This window comes from Capricornis sumatraensis, chromosome 7 (assembly GCF_032405125.1).
Source record: "Capricornis sumatraensis isolate serow.1 chromosome 7, serow.2, whole genome shotgun sequence".
Lineage (NCBI taxonomy): Eukaryota > Metazoa > Chordata > Mammalia > Artiodactyla > Bovidae > Capricornis > Capricornis sumatraensis.
Genome location: NC_091075.1, coordinates 60,853,907 through 60,873,305, shown reverse-complemented (window position 1 = coordinate 60,873,305; position 19,399 = coordinate 60,853,907). Strand labels below are relative to the sequence as shown.

The 19,399-nt window shown below is 41.1% G+C and overlaps 2 protein-coding genes across 4 annotated transcripts in view; one reads left to right on the top strand and one right to left on the bottom strand.

Moving 5' to 3' along the window:
• Positions 1 to 5,073, top strand: part of RFC1 (replication factor C subunit 1) — a 72,608-nt gene extending 67,535 nt beyond the window's left edge. For all 3 annotated transcript variants that reach the window (XM_068974892.1, XM_068974894.1, XM_068974893.1), the window contains 3 exons: positions 1,148 to 1,361; positions 2,538 to 2,729; positions 3,749 to 5,073. In XM_068974892.1, the coding sequence (XP_068830993.1) occupies positions 1,148 to 1,361; positions 2,538 to 2,729; positions 3,749 to 3,832 (490 nt within the window). In that variant the 3' untranslated portion in view covers positions 3,833 to 5,073. The remainder of the gene's footprint in view (positions 1 to 1,147; positions 1,362 to 2,537; positions 2,730 to 3,748) is intronic.
• Positions 5,074 to 7,550: 2,477 nt separating this feature from the next.
• Positions 7,551 to 19,399, bottom strand: part of WDR19 (WD repeat domain 19) — a 78,212-nt gene continuing 66,363 nt past the window's right edge. The window contains exons 31-36 of the mRNA XM_068975170.1: positions 18,387 to 18,468; positions 16,610 to 16,760; positions 14,815 to 14,938; positions 13,347 to 13,423; positions 12,893 to 13,017; positions 7,551 to 7,901 (exon numbers count right to left, since the gene is read on the bottom strand). Coding sequence (XP_068831271.1) covers positions 12,906 to 13,017; positions 13,347 to 13,423; positions 14,815 to 14,938; positions 16,610 to 16,760; positions 18,387 to 18,468 — 546 coding nt within the window. The 3' untranslated portion in view covers positions 7,551 to 7,901; positions 12,893 to 12,905. The remainder of the gene's footprint in view (positions 7,902 to 12,892; positions 13,018 to 13,346; positions 13,424 to 14,814; positions 14,939 to 16,609; positions 16,761 to 18,386; positions 18,469 to 19,399) is intronic.

Here is a 19,399-nt window from a genome sequence, read left to right as displayed (position 1 = left end):
TGGTGGTGCCATCCAGCCATCTCATCCTCGATCGTCTCCTTCTCCTCCTGCCCCCAATCTCTCCCAGCATCAGAGTCTTTTCCAGTGAGTCAACTCTTCCCATGAGGTGGCCAAAGTATTGGAGTTTCAGCTTTAGCATCAGTCCTTCCAAAGAACACCCAGGACTGATCTCCTTCAGAATGGACTGGTTGGATCTCCTTGCAGTCTAAGGGACTCTCAAGAGTCTTCTCCAACAACACAGTTGAAAAGCATCAATTCTTCAGCACTCAGCTTTCTTCACAGTCCAACTCTCACATCCATACATGAGTACTGGAAAAACCATAGCCTTGACTAGACGGAACTTTAGGGATTCATTTTTAACCACGAAGTACTACTTGAATAATTGTATTTTCCTTTCTGGTCACTGAAGAGAATATTAGTCTACTGTTAACTTTTATTTAAAACTGAACCAAGATGCGCCTTTCTTTTGTTCCTATAGAGTTCTACTTCCTACTGTGTTCCCTCTTCATAGCCTGTGGGATGGGGTTGGTTGGTTGGTTGGTTTTTGCCACCCCTGAATTAGTTTTCTATTGCTGCTGTAACAAATTACCAAAACTTAATGTTTTAACATGAATTTATTCTCATCTTGAGATGGTAAGGTTATCCTGGATTATCGGGATAGGCCCAATGTAATTGTAAGTGTTTTTACCCCCCCAAAAAAAAAAATAAAGAGTGGTGAGGGAAGGCAGCAGTTAGGCAGAGATCTGAAGATGCAGCTTTCCCTCTGCTGACTTGAAGATGGAAGAAGGGACTGTGAGCCAAGAGACGTAGGTGGCCTCCAGAAGTGGGAAAGGGCTCTTTCCCCAGCTCTTCTTATTAGTAAAGCTGAAGGCCTGCATCTCAGCTCTTTTCCTGTTCTCTGCCTGTTGCTTTTTAAAGGTGAAGCATCACTTTGCCCAAGTGTCCCTCTCTGATGCTTCCACTGTATTTGTGTAGATACACTAATGTGTATCCATTGCCCTAGTAGTGTAAGTGCTAAGCTTTCCCTACTCCAGCTATTAATTAGTAAGCATTCCTCTGAGCTTTACTAAAAGTGGATTAAATTCTAGCAAACTGTGAGCTGGTGGTAGTTTGCCAGTGACTACATTTGTATCTCTTTCGTTTCAAGAACTTACTCCAGCAAAAGGACAGTAAACATGGATTATCTGTCACATCTAAGGGATGCACTTGTACAGCCCTTGGCCTCACAAGGGATAGAAGGAGTACAGGATGTTGTTGCTCTCATGGATGCATATTATTTGATGAAAGATGACTTCGAGAATATTATGGAAATTAGCAACTGGGGAGGCAGACCTAGTCCGTTTTCTAAACTGGATCCCAAGGTAAACTATGTACTCCACTGGTTCTCCAACAGTTTATAATTACAATATAGAGGGAATATCTCAGAAATGTTTTAGATGCTTTCAAAAGTTTAATTTTTTTTTCGTAAATGCTTTTTGCTTATGGTCTGCACTTTCCAAAGATACTATTTGAGTACAGTATTTGACTTTGTAATTTATAGTTTTATCTTTGCTTTATGCTAAATGGGAAAGCATGATGTGAAATCTGCGGGGCCAATGTATTAATAAATGTATTCTTTATAAGGATGGGCAGATGAGCCTAGGGGAGTAACAGACACACAGACTTTTTATAATGAGCATGAAAAAACTAAAGTGACATGAATTTGTGATATCTAAGACCTCACCTGGTGCCTTTTTATTTGGTGCTGTTCTGGAAGTTATATTTTCTGTGACTTGCCTTCTCTAGAACTTTGACCTGACTATGGGAATGACTATTAGGTAAATTCTCACAAGAGACATCCATTGTTAGAATTTTTGCACTAATTCAGCAGTTAGGTTTAGAAGCTTGAAGTTAAGACTTTTCAAGTTACCTAGTGTTGTTTTGAAATAACCTGTTTTTGTGGGAATTGTAATTTATTTCTGTAGTAATTAAAGGCCACCTTTAGTCTGTACTTCATTGTAAATCTTTTTTGATTTGTTGGTTTACTGATCAACTTTGTCACTTTGTAGAACTGCAGAGAGCACTGAATAGAAAAAAATGATGACTTAAAATGATTATTAGAAATCTGCCTAATGTTCCCAAATAAAAAAATTTATTAAAGATAGTTGATTTACAGTTTTTTAAAAAATACATTTATTTATTTGGCTGTGCCAAGTCTTCATTGCGGCACGTGGGATCTGGTTCCCTGACCAGGGGTTGACTCTGGGCCCTGTGCGCTGGGAGTACAGAGTCTTAGTCACTGGACCACCAGGGAAGCCCCTGATTTACAGTGTTTGATTCTTACTTTTTGTCATGGGCTCTATTAAGAATGTCATGAAACATATGGAACTTCTCCATAGAAAAATGCATAGAGATAGACTTATATGTACATGCATGCATATTTTACAAACAATTTCAAGGGGTTCCTAGGGTCTCTCAAGGCCTCTAGGCCTATAGGGTTTAAAGGAGTTGTTTGACACTTGAAGTTTTAAAAACCTTCCTCTATTCCTTTTGTGTAGGTGAAAGCAGCCTTCACAAGAGCTTACAATAAAGAAGTCCACCTTACTCCGTATTCACTCCAGGCAGTAAAGACACACAGACATAGCACAGGCCCATCACTGGATTCTGAATACAGTGAAGAGTTAAATGAAGATGACTCTCAATCTGATGAGAAAGACCAGGACACTTTGGAAACTGATGCTATGATCAAGGTACTATTTTAATATACTAATAGGAGAAGCCACGATACTCCCTCAAAATAGCTTACCTTGTATGTAACTTGCCTTTTGAAATGATTCAGAGCCTGTTTAGCAAGTAGCAGAGGAAGCTGAGAAAGTTTTTTTGTTCATCACAGTTCCAAGGGTAAAGAAAGTATAGATTTTATAAACAGCTGCTTATAAGGGTGTAGGAGCCTGATAGCAAGAAAATAGGCCATCATATTGATGGTCATATTCTCTGTTGGAGAAAGGACTGTTTTGTTTTGTTTTTTTCCACTCTTGGTGTGTGCTTTACCCACAGACACATTTTCACAGCATAATTAAGAAAAGCATTTTTAATGAAACTATTCCTCCCTTCTGTTGTTTTTTTGCTATAGCTATTGAACTGCCTATAGAAACTTCTCAGAGCAAAACATCCTCATCTTTTCCTAGGAAAGATGAAAATCATTTATGGTGTCGGTCCACTGTTTACCATGGGCCAAGGCAAAGGAAATCTAGTTTGTATCCTCTTCTGTCCTTGGTGTGGGTGCGTTTATCATTCGTGCCCCTCGATTCTGTTTTGTATGTGTAGGGGTGGGGATAGTGGCCTCTCCAGTGTCGCTCTCACTAGTCTTGTCTAGACATACCACTCCTTCCCCTGCTCAGACTGTGTGTTTGGATCTCTACTCTGAAACTAAAAGAAAAGATAATTCTTCACGAAAGCATTACTGTGTGTGTAAATTATCTCTTGGTTGTTTTGTCTTTCCCTAAGTATATCTATACCTGAAGTCTAAGAAACTGCATATTGGGGAACATATTCTAGTTTTAGAGGCTAAATAGCTTTTCAGTAGTTTAAAGGCCACACACCTAGCCAGTTGTTAGTAAGCTCATCAAGGGTAGCCACAGCTCAGGATATAGGTGTTTGTAGCCTTGTTTCTTTATTAAGTTGCAGATAAAGATTTGATTTATTGTAGAGATCAACTTAGCCATACACACAAATGCTAACTATTCTGTGCATCTTTCCCTCCCAACAGAAAAAGACAAAATCTTCAAAGCCTTCAAAATCAGAAAAAGATAAGGAGTCCAGAAAAGGAAAAGGAAAAAGTTCAAAGAAATGAAACTCTTTCACTGTTGACAGCTACTTTTTGCTTACCCTGCTGACCAGTCTCAGCTGGTCTTAGAGAATATCTTGTTTTTCCAAAGGAACCATGTTTTAGTGTAATGGGAGAACCTCATGGTCTCATTGCAAATAAACGGTGGTACAGCTAGGACGTTAACTGGTAGGCTGATGTACACCTCTTATAGAGGTTATTAGGACTGTGTAGGTCCTCCACTGTCCCCTGTCAGTCTAACAAGATTGTACTTCAAAATGACTGTATAATCAGAATTAGAAACTGCATGTGGGCTTTGGAGTCAGATTTTTAGTTAAGAGTAATATGTCTGGGAACAGAGGTAGTAAGGCGGCTTTTGTAGGCGTACAAGTTTATCCTAATGGCCAATATGGGACCAATCCCGATTTTTTAAAAAGCATAGTTACTATAATGTGGTGAACTTTTGTAAATAAATCATAATACAAAATAATCACCACCTAGAACTGGGTTTTCTTTGTACATTGTCAAATACCTTGCAAAATATAAACTAGGAATAAAAATGTTTCACAGGCTACATGTACAGATTCTTAAGATTGTTATCTTGTACAGTAAAATATTATGTTGGTATATTTTTCCTTACTAATTTGCAAATGATTGGATACAAAAGCTAACTATATTCCTACTAACCTCTTGTGTAAAACATGTAACTTTTGCAGTTGAAGAGTCAAACTCTCATTCCAAACATTGTTCCCCTGTGAAAGTCAACCACACACACCTCTGCTGTGAACAGCATTTCATGGAGAGGTCTCTTTGTTATTACTAGAGGGTATTGTGGCTGCAAAAGGATTGTCAGACATTACTAACCTTCCAGAGTTTCAGCTCATGAGGTTCAAACCAGAAAGGCCTAGGCTGGCTCAGACTCTTATCTTCCTCTGGTTTCGGACAAAATGAACACAGGCTTTTGTTGACTCTGTCCTTGGGAGAGCCAGTTCTATCCTCACAGGCTCCACAAACCCTGCTGGGATTTTAGATTGTACCTGCAGCTGCACTTGTTGAGGAGCCTTGAGGCTGTGGAACCAGCCTGGAGTTTGGGTGTCTAGCGATTATTTAATCTTGTCAGTAAATGCTCAGAGGTATGTGCTACTTCTGTGAGGTATGTGTTAAAAGGAATGTAAAATCTGGAATCTGTTCCCAGCCTTTAGGGAACTGATTGTCTCTCTCACCTCTATAACAAGATTAAGTCTTGAGACATTTAAAATGTATTTACCAGTGTGAAAAACGTCTTCCATGTAGATTAAGTTCATTATGGGAATAAAATGTTTCCTTAAGCCTTTGCCTACTGGCCATGTCCCTCTTTTTGTTAAAGCCCTGTTTGAAACTTCTGCTTCAGTGAAGATTTCCTTGATTGATGCCTGCCTCACCTCACCAGTGGGGTGCGCATAAATTTCTTAAGCATATTCTTCTATCAATCACTTTTGGATATGCAAGTTGTGTCTGCTAACTTGCTCTGTGCTCCCCGGGAAAAAGACTGTAATTGTAATCTCCTTGCACCCCGGTCAGCAGGTTGTGTCCTTTACTTGTTCAATATGATTTGGAGCAACCAGCAAATCCTTATTGGAGCCCCCTGGAGGCCACACATCATCCTTGCAGCACACTTTCTGTTTTTGAAACCCACTGAATCTTGGCTATTTGGTAGTAAGAAACTACTAGTTTATTACTACTTACTGCTACTTTATCCTTCATCTTTTACGTTTTGGCAGTCTTTTATTTGCAGCATTATTGGGCCTCTTGAAGTTATTAACAAGGAGTATACTGGTGTATGTATTGGGAAGAGTATCTTCCTAAATAAGTTTTGGTACAATTATGTTCATTAGTGAATGTCTAAGCCTCTTATGGGTAGGTTTAATGATAATGACTTGTATCACTTAGTAAGTAAGGCCAAGGCCTCTAGCCAGCCTTTGGGAGGAAAAAAAGAGATGATAAAGTTGGAGGTAGTCATATGGATACCTGGTGCCATAAAACGTCATTGGCACTTTGGTTTCTACCCTAGGTGCCTAGGTACCTCTGTAATGCTCAGGATGCTGGTGGCTACCCTGTAAAATCGTATCATCTGATACATTCAGAGTTAGGCTACATGACCTTGTCTCTGCTCAGACTTTGGTACTTTGGTTTTGGATGGCAAGGAAGTATATACTCACCTATATAGTATGGGGGGTACTATACCATGGGGAAGGAATCCTCAGGGCCACCTTGGGGAAGATACTGAATAACGTACATCTACAGCTAATGTCAAATGATTTAACTTTTGACAGGAATTCTGTACTACATAGTATAATGGCTCAGGAAACATAAGCTTATAGTTTCACTCATTCTTTCAAATATTGATTTTACTGATTTTTGATGTTTTTATTCTAGGACTGGTTCTGCTAAATAGCCTTGATTTGTGTAAGCCTCTCACTTTAAACTTTTTAACACTGTTAACATCTGTGCTGTCTAAACTTCAGTGTTTCAAAGCTACTTTATTTTTCTGTCTTTAAATACAGGAAAACATTACAAATGTTTAATACGTTTATTTTAAAGGGGATATTTCAAAATATAAAAGATATCAAAAAGCTGAATATTTACAATTATGTTATAGGTTACTATTAACAGTACAGAGTATTGAATATGTAAGACTCAGAAGAGGAAATATACAAAGTATAAAAAATAGCATGTTATATATCACTGTCACTCTACAGAAGTTCAAAGTGGTGACCTGGAGATGTGACTTTATTTTTTCTGTATCCAGAAAGAACCATCCTTAATCTGCTAGGGGCAGAAACACAGCCTCTTGTGGAAAAACGTTGTCTTCTCAGGCTCATTATACCTAAAAAGGCCAAAAAAACCCCAAAAAACCTCATATGCTTTTATAAGGGTTTCAAATAATAAACTGGCATTTAGTAATAAAAAAGCTAAGCATGGTAAAGATATTTTGCTCATTTCTGGAATGTGAAGCAGGATCACTACATGTAGGTGAGAAATTTTCAGTCTGTAATTAGTACTGAGAATCAGTCTTGGCCTTTCAGTTGACTAAAATTGTATGGGCAGGTTGTTGAACCTCGTTATAAAATAAGGATGATGTTGACAACAGCCACCTTACTGAGAACAATGAGGAAATGCAAAGTTAGTGCCCAGCGACTCAACCCAAAGAGACCCATGCCAAGACACATTACAGTTAAACTGCCAGAAGTTAAAGACAAGGAAAGAATCTTAAAAGCAGCAAAAGATAACTTGTTATGTACAAGGGAACCTCCTCCTCCTCCTCCCCTTAAGAATGTCAGCAGATTTTTCAGGAGAAGCTTTGACAACATCAGGCCATTCTCTGCTAGCCTGTAAAGAGCTGAAAGAATAAAACTGCCTGTCAAGAACAGGTTTTCTGGCAAAGCCACCCTTCAGAACTAAAGGAGAGAGAAAGAATTTTCCAGACACGGAAAAGCTAGAGGTTCATCACCACTAGACTGACCTTACAGAAATGTTAAAGGGACTTCTTTAAGCTGAAATGCAAGGGCACTACTTAATAATAGGGAGATATATGAAATTGTAAATCTCAATGGTAAAAGTAAATGTAAATTCAGACTAATGAAAGGTACTTATAACTAGTGTGAAAGTTAAACAAATAAAAATAACTAATGTTTTATTATATCCATAAAGTGAATAAACTATGTATATAAACTATTCTATAGATATCCTTCTCATAATGCAAAGGCTTTCTAACTACAGTAATTTGTTAATGATACATAAGGTTCAGTTGCTCGGTCGTGTCTGACTCTTTGCGACCCTATGAACCGCAGCATGCCAGGCCTCCCTGTCCATTACCAACTCCCGGAGTTCACGCAAACCCATGTCCATTGAGTCAGTGATGCCATCCAACCATCTCATCCTCTGTCGTCTCCTTCTCCTCCTGCCCTCAATCTTACCCAGCATCAGGTGGCCAAAGTATTGGAGTTTCAGCTTCAACATCAGTCCTTCCAGTGAACACCCAGGACTGACCTCCTTTAGGATGGACTGGTTGGATCTCCTTGCAGTCCAAGGGACTCTCAAGAGTCAAAGATGTAAACTGTGATGTCAGAAACAGTGTGGATAAGGAGAGTAAAAATGCATTTGAACTTAAGTTGTTATCAGCTTCAAATAGACTATTGTATTTTACGTCAGTCTTATGGTATCCACTCCAGTGTTCTTGCCTGGAGAATCCCAGGGATGGGGGAGCCTGGTGGGCTGCCGTCTATGGGGTCGCACAGAGTCGGACACAACTGAAGCGACTTAGCAGCAGCAGCATGATATCCACAAAGCAAAACCTATAGTAGACAAAAGAATCTAAGCATACAACTACAGAAAACTGTCAAGTCACAAAAGGAGAGAAAGGAGCAAGAACAAAGGAATAACCAGAAAACAAAATGGTAGTAAGTCCGTATCTATCAGTAACTATTTAACTATAAATTCTCTGATCAAAAGAGAATAGATTAAAACCAAGATCCATCTGTAGGCAGCCTACTAGACTCTGCTCTAAGGACACACAGACTGGAATGGAAAAAGATAGGGAAATCAAAAGAAACCTGGAATAGCTATAGTTAGACACAATAGACTTGAAAACAAAGACTGTAATAAAGGACAAAGAAGGCCATTATATACTGATAAAGGGATCAGTCCACAAGAGGATATAACATTTGTAAATATAAAGCAAATATTAACATATCTCAAGGGAGAAGGAGCAATACCATAATGGTAGGGGACTTCACTCCCCCACTTTCATCAGTGAATAAATCTTCCTTTGACAGAATATTAGTAAACACTGGTCTTAAATGAAGTGTTTCACCAGATAGACTAAACAAGCATAAGTGGACAGATCACATGTCAGGCCACAAAACAAGTCTTAAATTTAGAAGACTGAAATCACATCAAACATCTTTTCTGACCACAGAAATACAAAACTAGAAATCAATTTCAAGAAAACTGGAAAATTTACAAATACGTAGAAATTAAAACATACCACTCAGCAACCACTGAGGTCACAGAAGAAATCAAGAAGAAAAAAAAATCTTGAAAATGGCAATATCGTTGACCCACCATATCTATGGGTTCTGTATTCACAGATCCAACCAATCATGGATCAAAAAAATTCAGGAGAAGTACCAAAAAGTTCCAAAAGGCAAAATGTGAATTTGCCACATGCTGGCAGCTTTTTATATAGCATTTACATTGTATTCAGTTATATAAGTAATCTACGACTGAGCGACTTCACTTTCACTTTTCACTTTCATGTATTCGAGAAGGAAATGGCAACCCACTCCAGTGTTCTTGCCTGGAGAATCCCAGGGACGGAGGAGCCTGGTGGGCTGTCATCTATGGGGGTTGCACAGAGTCGGACACAACTGAAGTGACTTAGCAGCAGCAGAGGTGATTTAAAGTGTATGGGAAGATGTGCATAGGTTTTATGCAAATACTACACCATTGTAAATAAGGGACTTGAGCATCCGTGGATGTTGCTATCCACTAGGGGTCCTAGAACCAATCCCCACGAATACTGAGGGACAACTCTACAGCAAACCAAACACAACAAAAACAAAAACACTTCTGAAAAGAAACTCAACAATAAATACCTACATTAAGAAACAAGAATGATCTCAAATAGCCTAACTTTCCACCTTAAGGACCTAGAAAATGTACAAGCTAAGCCCAAAGTTAGTGGAAGGAAATTTCAGAGCAGAAATAAATGAAATGGAGACTAAAAAGACAACAGAAAAGTTCAATGAAACTAATAGCTGTTTTTTGTTTCTCAAAAGATAATAAACCTTTAGCTAGACTCACCAAGAAAAAAAGGGGACTCAGAAATGAAGGAAGGGATATGATATTCAACAACATGGAAATACAAAAGATTGTAAGAGACTTATGTGAAACACTATAAGGCCAGCAAAATGCACAACTTAGAAGAAATGGATAAATTCCTAGAAACACACAACCTTATAAGACTGAATCGTGAGGAAATTAAAAAAATAGGCCAATTACTGTAAAGGAGATTGAATCAATAATTTTAAAAATCTAGGACTAGATGGCTTCACTGGTGAATTCTACCAAGTATTTAAAGAATTACCTTCTCAAACTTTTCCAAACTCATTTGATACCAAAACCAGACAAGGAAACTACAAAAAAGAAAATTATAGGCCAGTGTCTCTGAACATAGTTGCAAAAGCCCTCAACAAAATATATGTGGTGTATATCTTGTGTATATACATATACAAAAGAAGGCAATACTGCTGTTTGCAACAACACAGATGGACCTTGAGGGCATTATGCTAAATGAAATAAGAGACAGGTACCTGTACTATCTACTTATGAAAAGTGAAAGTGAAGTTGCTCAGTCATGTCTCTTTGGGACCCCATGGACGGTAGCTCACCAGGCTCCTCTGTCCAAGGGATTTTCCAGGCAAGAATACTGGAGTGGGTTGCCATTTCTTTCTCCAGGGGATCTTCCCAACTCAGGGATTGAACCTGGGTCTCCTGCATTGCAGGCAGACTCTTTACTGTCTGAGCTACCAGGGAATCCCCATCTTACTTATATGTGTAGTTAAAAAAACCCCACTGAACTCACAGATGCAGAACAGTTTGTTGGTTGCCAGAGGCCCAGGAATGAACATGGCTGAAAGGTATAAAATTCTGGTTACTAATAAACCCCAGGTATGTAGTGTACAGCGTGGTGATTATAAGTTAATACTATATATCTGGAAGTTGCTAAGAGAGTAGATATTAAAAGTTCTCAAAAAAACCTGTTAACTGTGTGTAGTGATGGGTGTTAATTACTGTGGTAATCATTTTGTAATATAAACATAAAATCATTATGTTGTATGCCTAATACTAACACAAGATGATTAACTATACCTCAAAAAGTTGAGATATTAAATACATATTAAGATGCTAAATATGTGATAATATGTTATGTAGCAACAGAAAAATAAATGGATCCCAATCATAATTTGAGCAAGCTTTTAAAACAGAATCTGACAAGCTGATTCTAAAATTTTATAGAGAAATGGAAAGAAAAGGAAGAGTAGTCAAAACAATCTTGGAAAAGATGACAAAGTTGTAGGATACACAATACCTGGCTTTAAGATATATTATAAAGTCACAGTAATCAAGACAGTGTAGTATAAAAATATGGGACATACATACTGAAAACCCAACTGATTTTCAATAAAGGCATGCAAGCAGTTCAATGAGGAAAGACTTTTCAACAAATGCTGTTGGAAGAGTAGATATCTACTTGAGGTGGAAAGAAATCTCAATCCCTACCTCACACTGTAAACAAAAATAACTTCAGGATGGATCACAGACCTAACATAGGTGAATATGTGCCTGACTTCCAAGTAGGGAAATATTTTCTTAGACACAGAAAGTCATAACAATAAGATAAATTGCTAAGATATAGTTCATCAAAATCTTCTGCTCATCAGAAGACCACTAAAATATATATAACTGATTCACTTTGCTGTACACCTGAAACTAATACAACATTGTAAATCAACTCAGATAATACATAAATTAAGAAAAAGAATTGGGAAGCCACAGTGGGAGAAAATATCTGCAAAATAAATTTGATGAAGACATCTAGAACATAACAAATAAAGAACTTATGTAATAAGACAATCATCTGGTAATAACAGGAAAGGAACAGCCTTTTCAACAAATGGTGCGACATATCTGGTCATCCACATGCAGAAGAAGGAATTGGGGTCCCTACCACACATCATACACAAAAATAGACTGAAGACGTAAATACAAGAGCAATAACTATAAAACTCTTAGAAGGAAATGTAACTGTAAAACCTTTGTGATCCAGGATTAAGCAATGGCTTCTTAGACACAACACCAAGCAACCAAAGGAAAAAAAACATAAATTGGACTTCATCAAAATAAAAACTTGAGTACATTAAAGGATACTATCTAGAAGATATCTGCAAATCACGCATCTGATAAAGGACTTGTACCTAGAATATATTAAGGATTCTTATAACTCAATGAAAAGATGAAATACCCAGTTAAAAAATGGGCAAATGATTTGAACCGTTCTCTAAAGAAGATATACAAGTGGCCAACAAGCCCATGAAAAGATGCTTAACATTATTATCATTAGGGAAATGCAAATCAAACCACAGTGAGATACCACTTCACACCTACTAGGATGCCTGTAATCAAGAAGGCAGACAATAACAAGTGTTGGTGAGGATGAGGGGAAACTAGAACTCTATGCTGCTGGCAGGAATATGAGAGACTGCAGGTGCTGTAGAGGAAGCAGTTTGGAGTCCAAGGAACAGCAAAAGGCCAGTGGGGCTGCAATAAGTAGAGGAAGAGGCTGGGACCTCTTTGTGTTTTCACTTGCAATGAAAAGCTCCACCTGCGGAAGGGAGCCAGCTACACTGGAGGTGGACTGAAAGGACCTGACCATGGACTGGGTGACTGGGGGTTCCAGGTTTCCATCCTGATCAGCTGGTTGGATGAAGCTGCAGTTTATTGAGGGAGTAAAGGAATGCAAGAACAGGTTTTGTGAAAACCGAGAAGAGCTTTTGGCAGGGGCTTTTGGCTTCCTAGCTAGAGACTGCATTTCCCCGCCTCCCCTGCAGTGTGTGTGGCCACATGAATAGGTTCTTCCCAGTGGAGAGTGGAAGGGTATGTCCTGCTTCTATGCAACAAAAATGAAACTTGGAAGGAAAAATGGGAATTTTTCAGGTCTCTGGAAACAAAAATTTTTACAATTACTCTCCTGAGTTACAAACTAAAACAATCTCCATTTTAACAGCTAGCTATAGTTTTAATGAACTGGTTAAAAAGAAACCCATGTGACTTGATAAAATACACTCCGGTTGGAATCCATGATGCTGTTCAGTCAAATAACCTTTGTCACCATGGAGACTGTACAACCTGTATTTTAGTTTGTTGTTCAAATCTGACAGGTTCCATGATGCACAAAAAGGAACCAAGGGCAGAACACACTGTAAAGCTGTGTCTGCCCTGTGGATCCCGTGCCCTGAGAAGGTGAGTGGATGACCTGGTACTTACTCGCACATGCCGCTCATTGCTCCACTTCTGTCCGCAGGTACTGGGTACAGTCAGAGGTTTTTTTCAGTTGATCCAAGTTTAATCTTTCTGAACACATAGGACATGTGCTTTCAGTGCTTAACATGCTGTTTGGGGAGGGAAAGGCAGAGTAGATTAAATATATAATATTCCTTTACCTTTGCATTATTGTGATACGAAAAACAACTGTTCCTTTCTATGTCTTAGTACATGTTCATCACGCAACTTAAGAATTAGGAACATTCAGTCTTATGCAGTAGTCCCTTTAAGGAAAATGTTCTCAGAAGTCATAGAAGATTCTCCCAAGAAGACAATTTGAGTCTTTAGAGATTTTTAGGAAATGAACAAATAAAGAGACCTCAGTAGAAACTGGCTGAATAAAAGGTCTACTTTTTGATAATAAGTCTGTATGACTAAGTGAAATGATACAACTTACACCTTGAATTCTGAGTACAGAGCAGGGAAGTCACAATGTGGACACACCGTCCAATCATCCTTCAACATATGTCGACCCTGGAAACAGTACATTGAAGAGTAAACCTCATCTTTGTTCAAATTTCCCCTGTTACTCAGTTACAATACATGGTTACAGTTAAAAGCCAAAGCTCTAAATCATGATATAATAATAATGATAGGTGGGTAATTGATTAAGAAGAGATGACATCAAAAGGACTAAAGCCAGATTTTATCAAATTTGTGTATAAAAGAATAATCTTTAGTATTGTGACATTACCTAAATTTATTTTCATTTAAAATAAAGCTTATATTAGTCTAGTGATGAACAAACATTTTAATATTTTCTAATAATAGGTCTTAGTTTTAAATAGATGAGGACAACAGTGGAAACAGTGGCTGGCTTTATTTTTCTGGGCTCCAAAATCACTGCAGATGGTGATTGCAGCCATGAAATTAAAAGAGGCTTACTCCTGGGAAGAAAAGTTATGACCAACCTAGACAGCATATTAAAAACCAGAGACATTACTTTGTCAACAAAGGTCCATCTAGTCAGGGCTATGGTTTTTCCAGTGGTCATGTATGGATGTGAGAATTGGACTATAAAGAAAGCTGAGTGCCCAAGAATTGATGCTTTTGAACTGTGGTATTGGAGAAGACTCTTGAGAGTCCCTTGGACTACAAGGAGATCCAACCAGTCAATCCTAAAGGAGATCAGTCCTGGGTGTTCATTGGTAGGACTGATTTTGAAGCTGAAACTCCAATACTTCGGCCACCTAATGCGAAGAGCTGACTCATTTGAAAAGACCCTGATGCTGGGTAAGATTGAGGGCAGGAGGAGAGGAGAACTACAGAGGATGAGATGGTTGGATGGCATCACTGACTCAATGGACATAGGTTTAGGTGGACTCCAGGAGTTGGTGATGGACAGGGAGGCCTGGCGTGCTGCAGTTCATGCGGTCACAAAGAGTTGGACATGACTGACCGACTAAACTGAACTGAATAATAGGTCTTAATATTAAAGTTTATAATAAAAACCACCACTTAAGTGCTACAGCATGCCAGGTATTGAATTAAGACTTCATATTCATTCTCTGGTCAACCTGCAGTTCATCTCAATAGACGAGAGATTATGATGGAGGGATCTAGTGAGGTAAAAGGCAAAGTGTACCAAGTTATACAGCCAGTATGTGGCAGAAAGAGGATCTAAGCCCAGGACCATCTGATCTCCAACTCTGGGCTCTCCTGCTCTGCAGGGCCTCATACTTAAGTTATTATATGCCTTGAATACAACTTTCAGCTTTGTTGATCATGCAATTATATGCTAACTGTTGCAGGAAATTTGAGAGGTAAGATTATTTCAGAAGCAAAGAATGTGTTAACACATCAAGTATTCAAGCGGGCTATAGATTATATATATGTAAAGAAAGGGAAATGATAAAGAAACTTACTGTTGCAATGCAATATGGGATATTATTTTTACACCCAGGACAGAGGAGTTCACACTCTGGGAGGAGAAATTCGCAGAAGGGACATGGGGTTGTGGCCTCTTCTGTCTCGGATGTATCTGGTCTCCTGTGAGGAAGAGTCACAAGAACGCACCTGTTTCTTCATAATCAGGTCCTGAGACTAGAGATACAAGCTAGAGACTAGGGGCCCATGCGCCAGCATAATCAAGTCCTGAGACTAGAGGTACGAGCTAGAGACTATGGGCCCATGCGCCAGCATAATCAGGTCCTGAGACTAGAGATGCAAGCTAGAGACTATGGGCCCATGCGCCAGCCCGAGGAGGAGCAAGAGGAATGAGCGTGGCTCAGACCGTTGCATTCCACGGGCCGCCTCTGGTGGGGGGCGGGTAGAGGCCACAGCACAGTATGTGCAGAAAGCATGCTGGGTCTGGCTGTACCCCGTCTCCCAGATCACTGGAGCAGTGAGCCCGCTACTTCGCTTTGTGTTCTGAAGTGGTAAAGGCTGTCCAGGGCTGCACAACACAACTTTCCGTGCTGGCGGCTATGTTCGAATTGTGTGCTCACCAATATGGTAGCTAGGAGCCACACAGAGCTCTGAGCGCTTGGAATGTGGGTATCGTGAGACACTTTTAAGTTTCATTCACTTTCAATGTAAATAGCCATATGTGCCAGTGGCTCCCACAGCAGACCTCACAGCTATAGAGCACTCGTGTGGGGCGAGGCCCAGTGCCTCCCCAAACTGGCACCCGGGCTTGTGTGGCATGAACCTGGGGGTCTGTGCCCTAGCATTTTCTCCCCGCTTCATTTCCCACGCTGGCAGGCATGCTCGGTCCTGATGATTTGGCCTGAAGCGCCTTAGGCTTATCGGGAGCGGTCCATGTAGCCCCATCCAGCTGAGAGCTGGCTGCCGTGAGCCCAGCTAGCAGTCAGTGGTACTTGGTTTCCCTCTGCCGTTACGGGCACAGCCGTCGCGCTTGGCTGACGTGGGAATTCTGGGTCAGCAGGCAAGTACACCCGAGTTCCCTGGCCAAAATGGGACTAACAGGCGCCCCAGATGTCATCACTGCGGCCCCAGAATTACCATGTGATTGCAACTACCTTCTTTTGTAAAGATGAGTGCTACGTTCCCTGAGTTTCCCTGTAGAGAGTCAGATCGCTGCCTTCTGAAGCGGGACTGTGACTTGTGTGCCTTTGGAGCTACAGTCTTTGGAAATGAACTCTCTTGGCAATAGGCTGTGTAATTACCAAGTTGTTTACACTGAGAAGCATTCACTCTTTGTCCTTCCGTGGCCGACAGGGTTTGCTGCCTACCTAGCAGCCATCCTGGCCAGCAGAGCTTTGTTTTTACTCAGAAATATGCATCACAGCTAGAAGGAGCCACGCAGCAGAGGACTAGCCAGTAAGAGGTAAATGCAATGTCTTTCCTAACTAACAAGGCAAAAGCCTTCTCGTCTTTGGATTTCCCTACTTCTTTCTTGCTGCCTTGAACAGGGTACGTGATGTCAGACAACCACAGCTGTGCAGCTGTGAGGCGGGAACATTTTTTGCCCTTGGTGATAAGCAGGACAGAGGTACCAGCCTGGGACTGCAACACCTTGTGTATGAGTCAAACAAATCCTGACTTATTCAGGTCGTCTCTGGGTTTCCTGCTCCTGATAGCTGAGTACAATCCTAATTGTTATCCCCAATCTGTGTTCTTATTCAGTCCACACATTAGTAGCTGTGTTCTGAAAAATATACTTGTGATCAGACAGTAGGAACAGTTGTCCCCACATACCTGACCATCGCCTCGATCTTCTTTTTGTATTTGGCGTCTATCTTGTTGCGGTACTCGGGCCTCATCAGCATGGCTGCGAAACTGAAGGCCGAGTTCTTCAGGCCAGCCCTGTGACACTCGATCACAGTGGACGTCAGGATGGGTACGATGTCTGCAAAGCAAATGGAGGAGCACTGGCATGATGCCAGAATCGCCTCTTTCAATCTGCCTTTCCTGGCAAAGAACCTGTGATGGACTGTTTGAGGAGGAAAGGGCACAGCGGTGGAATCGGGTGTCTTTCCTCTGGTGATACTGTGTTTTGTTGATAACACGGGGCCCCGCACTCCCTTGAGGTAACCTTTGGCATGTTTCCTTTCCTGCCTCGAAGATGAAAGTTCTGCATTTGACAGGACAGCTGATGAATGAGTGGGGAGATTAACACTTTTATGCACTAACCTGAGTGCACTTGTTTCTTCAGGACAGATACCTAGAAGTCAATTTATTGGGTCAAATAGCATAACTTAAAAAATACACACAGAAACTTGCACACACTCAGTGCAAATTGTTAAACTGCTTTCTGGAAAGACAATGTTTGTTCCCACCAGCAATCAGGAGAGTGCCTGTCTAGCACACCCTTTGCCAGCCACATACAGTTATTTAGTCTTTTTCATGTAACAAAAACGAACTCATTTAAAGAACGGGGTGAACTGTGACCTGTGAGCTAAATCTGGCCCTCCGTTTTTGTATGGTCCATGGGCTTTTACATTTTTAAATGGTTGGAAAAAAATCAAAAGAATAATAATTTGTGACGTGAAAGTTATAGGAAGTTCAGATTTTAGTATCCAAAAGAATGAAGTTCTGTTGGAACACAGCTGTGCTCATTTACGTACGGTTCAGGCCAAAATGGCAGAGACTGGCCCACAAAGCCCCAAGCCTTCGATATCTGATGCTTTATAGAAAAAATTGACCCTGTCATAGAATGTGACAAAATCTAATCACTGAAAAATGTTATGACGACATGTCTTAGAATATTGGGACCGCTTTCAGAGGCAGGGACCTACAGTGGTTGAGAACACAGAGTAAGACTTATTAGCTGACTGTATGATCGTGGGCACGTGCCACCTCACTTCTTTAACCCAAGTTTGCTTATCTATAAAGTAGAGAAAATAGGACACGTGTGCAAACTGGAGACTGGTAGTCTGAAAAAGACCTGCTTGAACCTGGAGCTTGGATTTTGGGAGAGTTCCCACCATTTCCAGAGCAGGGAATGAATGGTTCCCTGTGCCTGCCCTCGGTACAAACAATGGCGTTTATACTGAACATCTGCTTTCTGGGAGCCAAGGCTGGGTACCTGCTCATCAGGGGGTACCTATGTGGCCAGCCCCCCATGCTCACCCCTGGGCACTGAGCCATGTACACCCTGGTAGACACGCTACGTGTTGCCTGGAGGCGCTGAGTGTGTCCAGTGTGACAGCACAGGGGGCGCTTGGGTGCTGGCACCTGACCCCCAGGCCCTGCCCCTCACCTTTTCCCTTTCCTGGTTTTGCTTCCTATCTTTTCCTCATAATAAATCTGAACCTTCGCACTACTCTGTGCTGAGTTATATGAGTCCTCCTCGTGAATGATCAAACCTGGGGGTGTCTTGGGAATGCCGGTTACACCTCTTCATGGGGTGGCTGTGAGGATGAAATGACTCACTACGTGGAGAGAAGAGAGGCTGGCAGAGTTAGCGAGGCTCGATCTTAACCATGCTACACTCAGGCAGAAATGGGGACAACTGGCTCCTCTCAGGACTCACGTGATGGAAACTTGCTGATGTTGTTGGCCACCCGGATGAGCAAACGTGCCCCTTTCATATGGTCTCCATTTTTCACGTGAATCTGAAATAAGTGACACATTAGACTCTTAGAGACTTTTAACACTAACTCAGTATACTCCAATTAAAAATTTTTTAAAAACCCACTAATTCACCTTTTATTCTCCCAAATAAACAGCTGAGTTGTGATCCTGAACAGGGCGGTCAGGAGATCCTTGCAGTCTTACTCTCATGTCACTCACTTGAGGTTTCTCCTTATTTCTTCCGGCAGCTGCTGCCTGGCCTCACGGCCTTGCCAGCCTCACCCTGCTCTACACTCTGCTTTTTACTTTGCTCTAGATCACTCAACATCTTTTACTGGCCTTTGTTGGGGAGCTTGAGTAACAATAACAACTTTACCAACTTCTTGTGAGACCTGAAGTCTGAGTTAGTGAGGCAGGAGGAGAGGGGATGGGCTGTTTCGAGAAGAGGGTGCTACCTGTGAGAGGCAAAGGGGCAATGATGGCTGGAGAGCCTGAGGTTAGGTAAGCATGAGTCGGGTGTGTGATGCAAGGAGGTGGTCCTCTTAGGATGACATGAGGCTGGGGAGTTGGCAGGGCCAGACCACCGTGTTGCTGCTGTTGTCCAGGTGAGAGGAGGCGGCCCTGAGAGGATGGGGAGTGGGGATGGAGAGAAGCAGACAGACGGGGAGTCGGAAGTGGTGCTATTTGGTGAGAAGGCGAAGGGTGAGTACAGAGTAACTCCCAGCTGTAACATCCATCAGGTCTGAGCAGATGGATGATGGTGTAATTAACTGAGCATTGCAACATAATTAATAAACATTAACTGAACCTGAAGCTGCCTTCCACTGACTCCTTGGGCCTCAGACTGCCCAGATCAGCCAGCCATGTGCAGAGGTCCCAGGCTGTCCTTCAGCCGGAGTTCCTGTCCCAGCTGTGGGAGGAAGCAGCCACCAACGCCAAGTCTCCCATTTCCCCTGAAACATGGATGGCTTT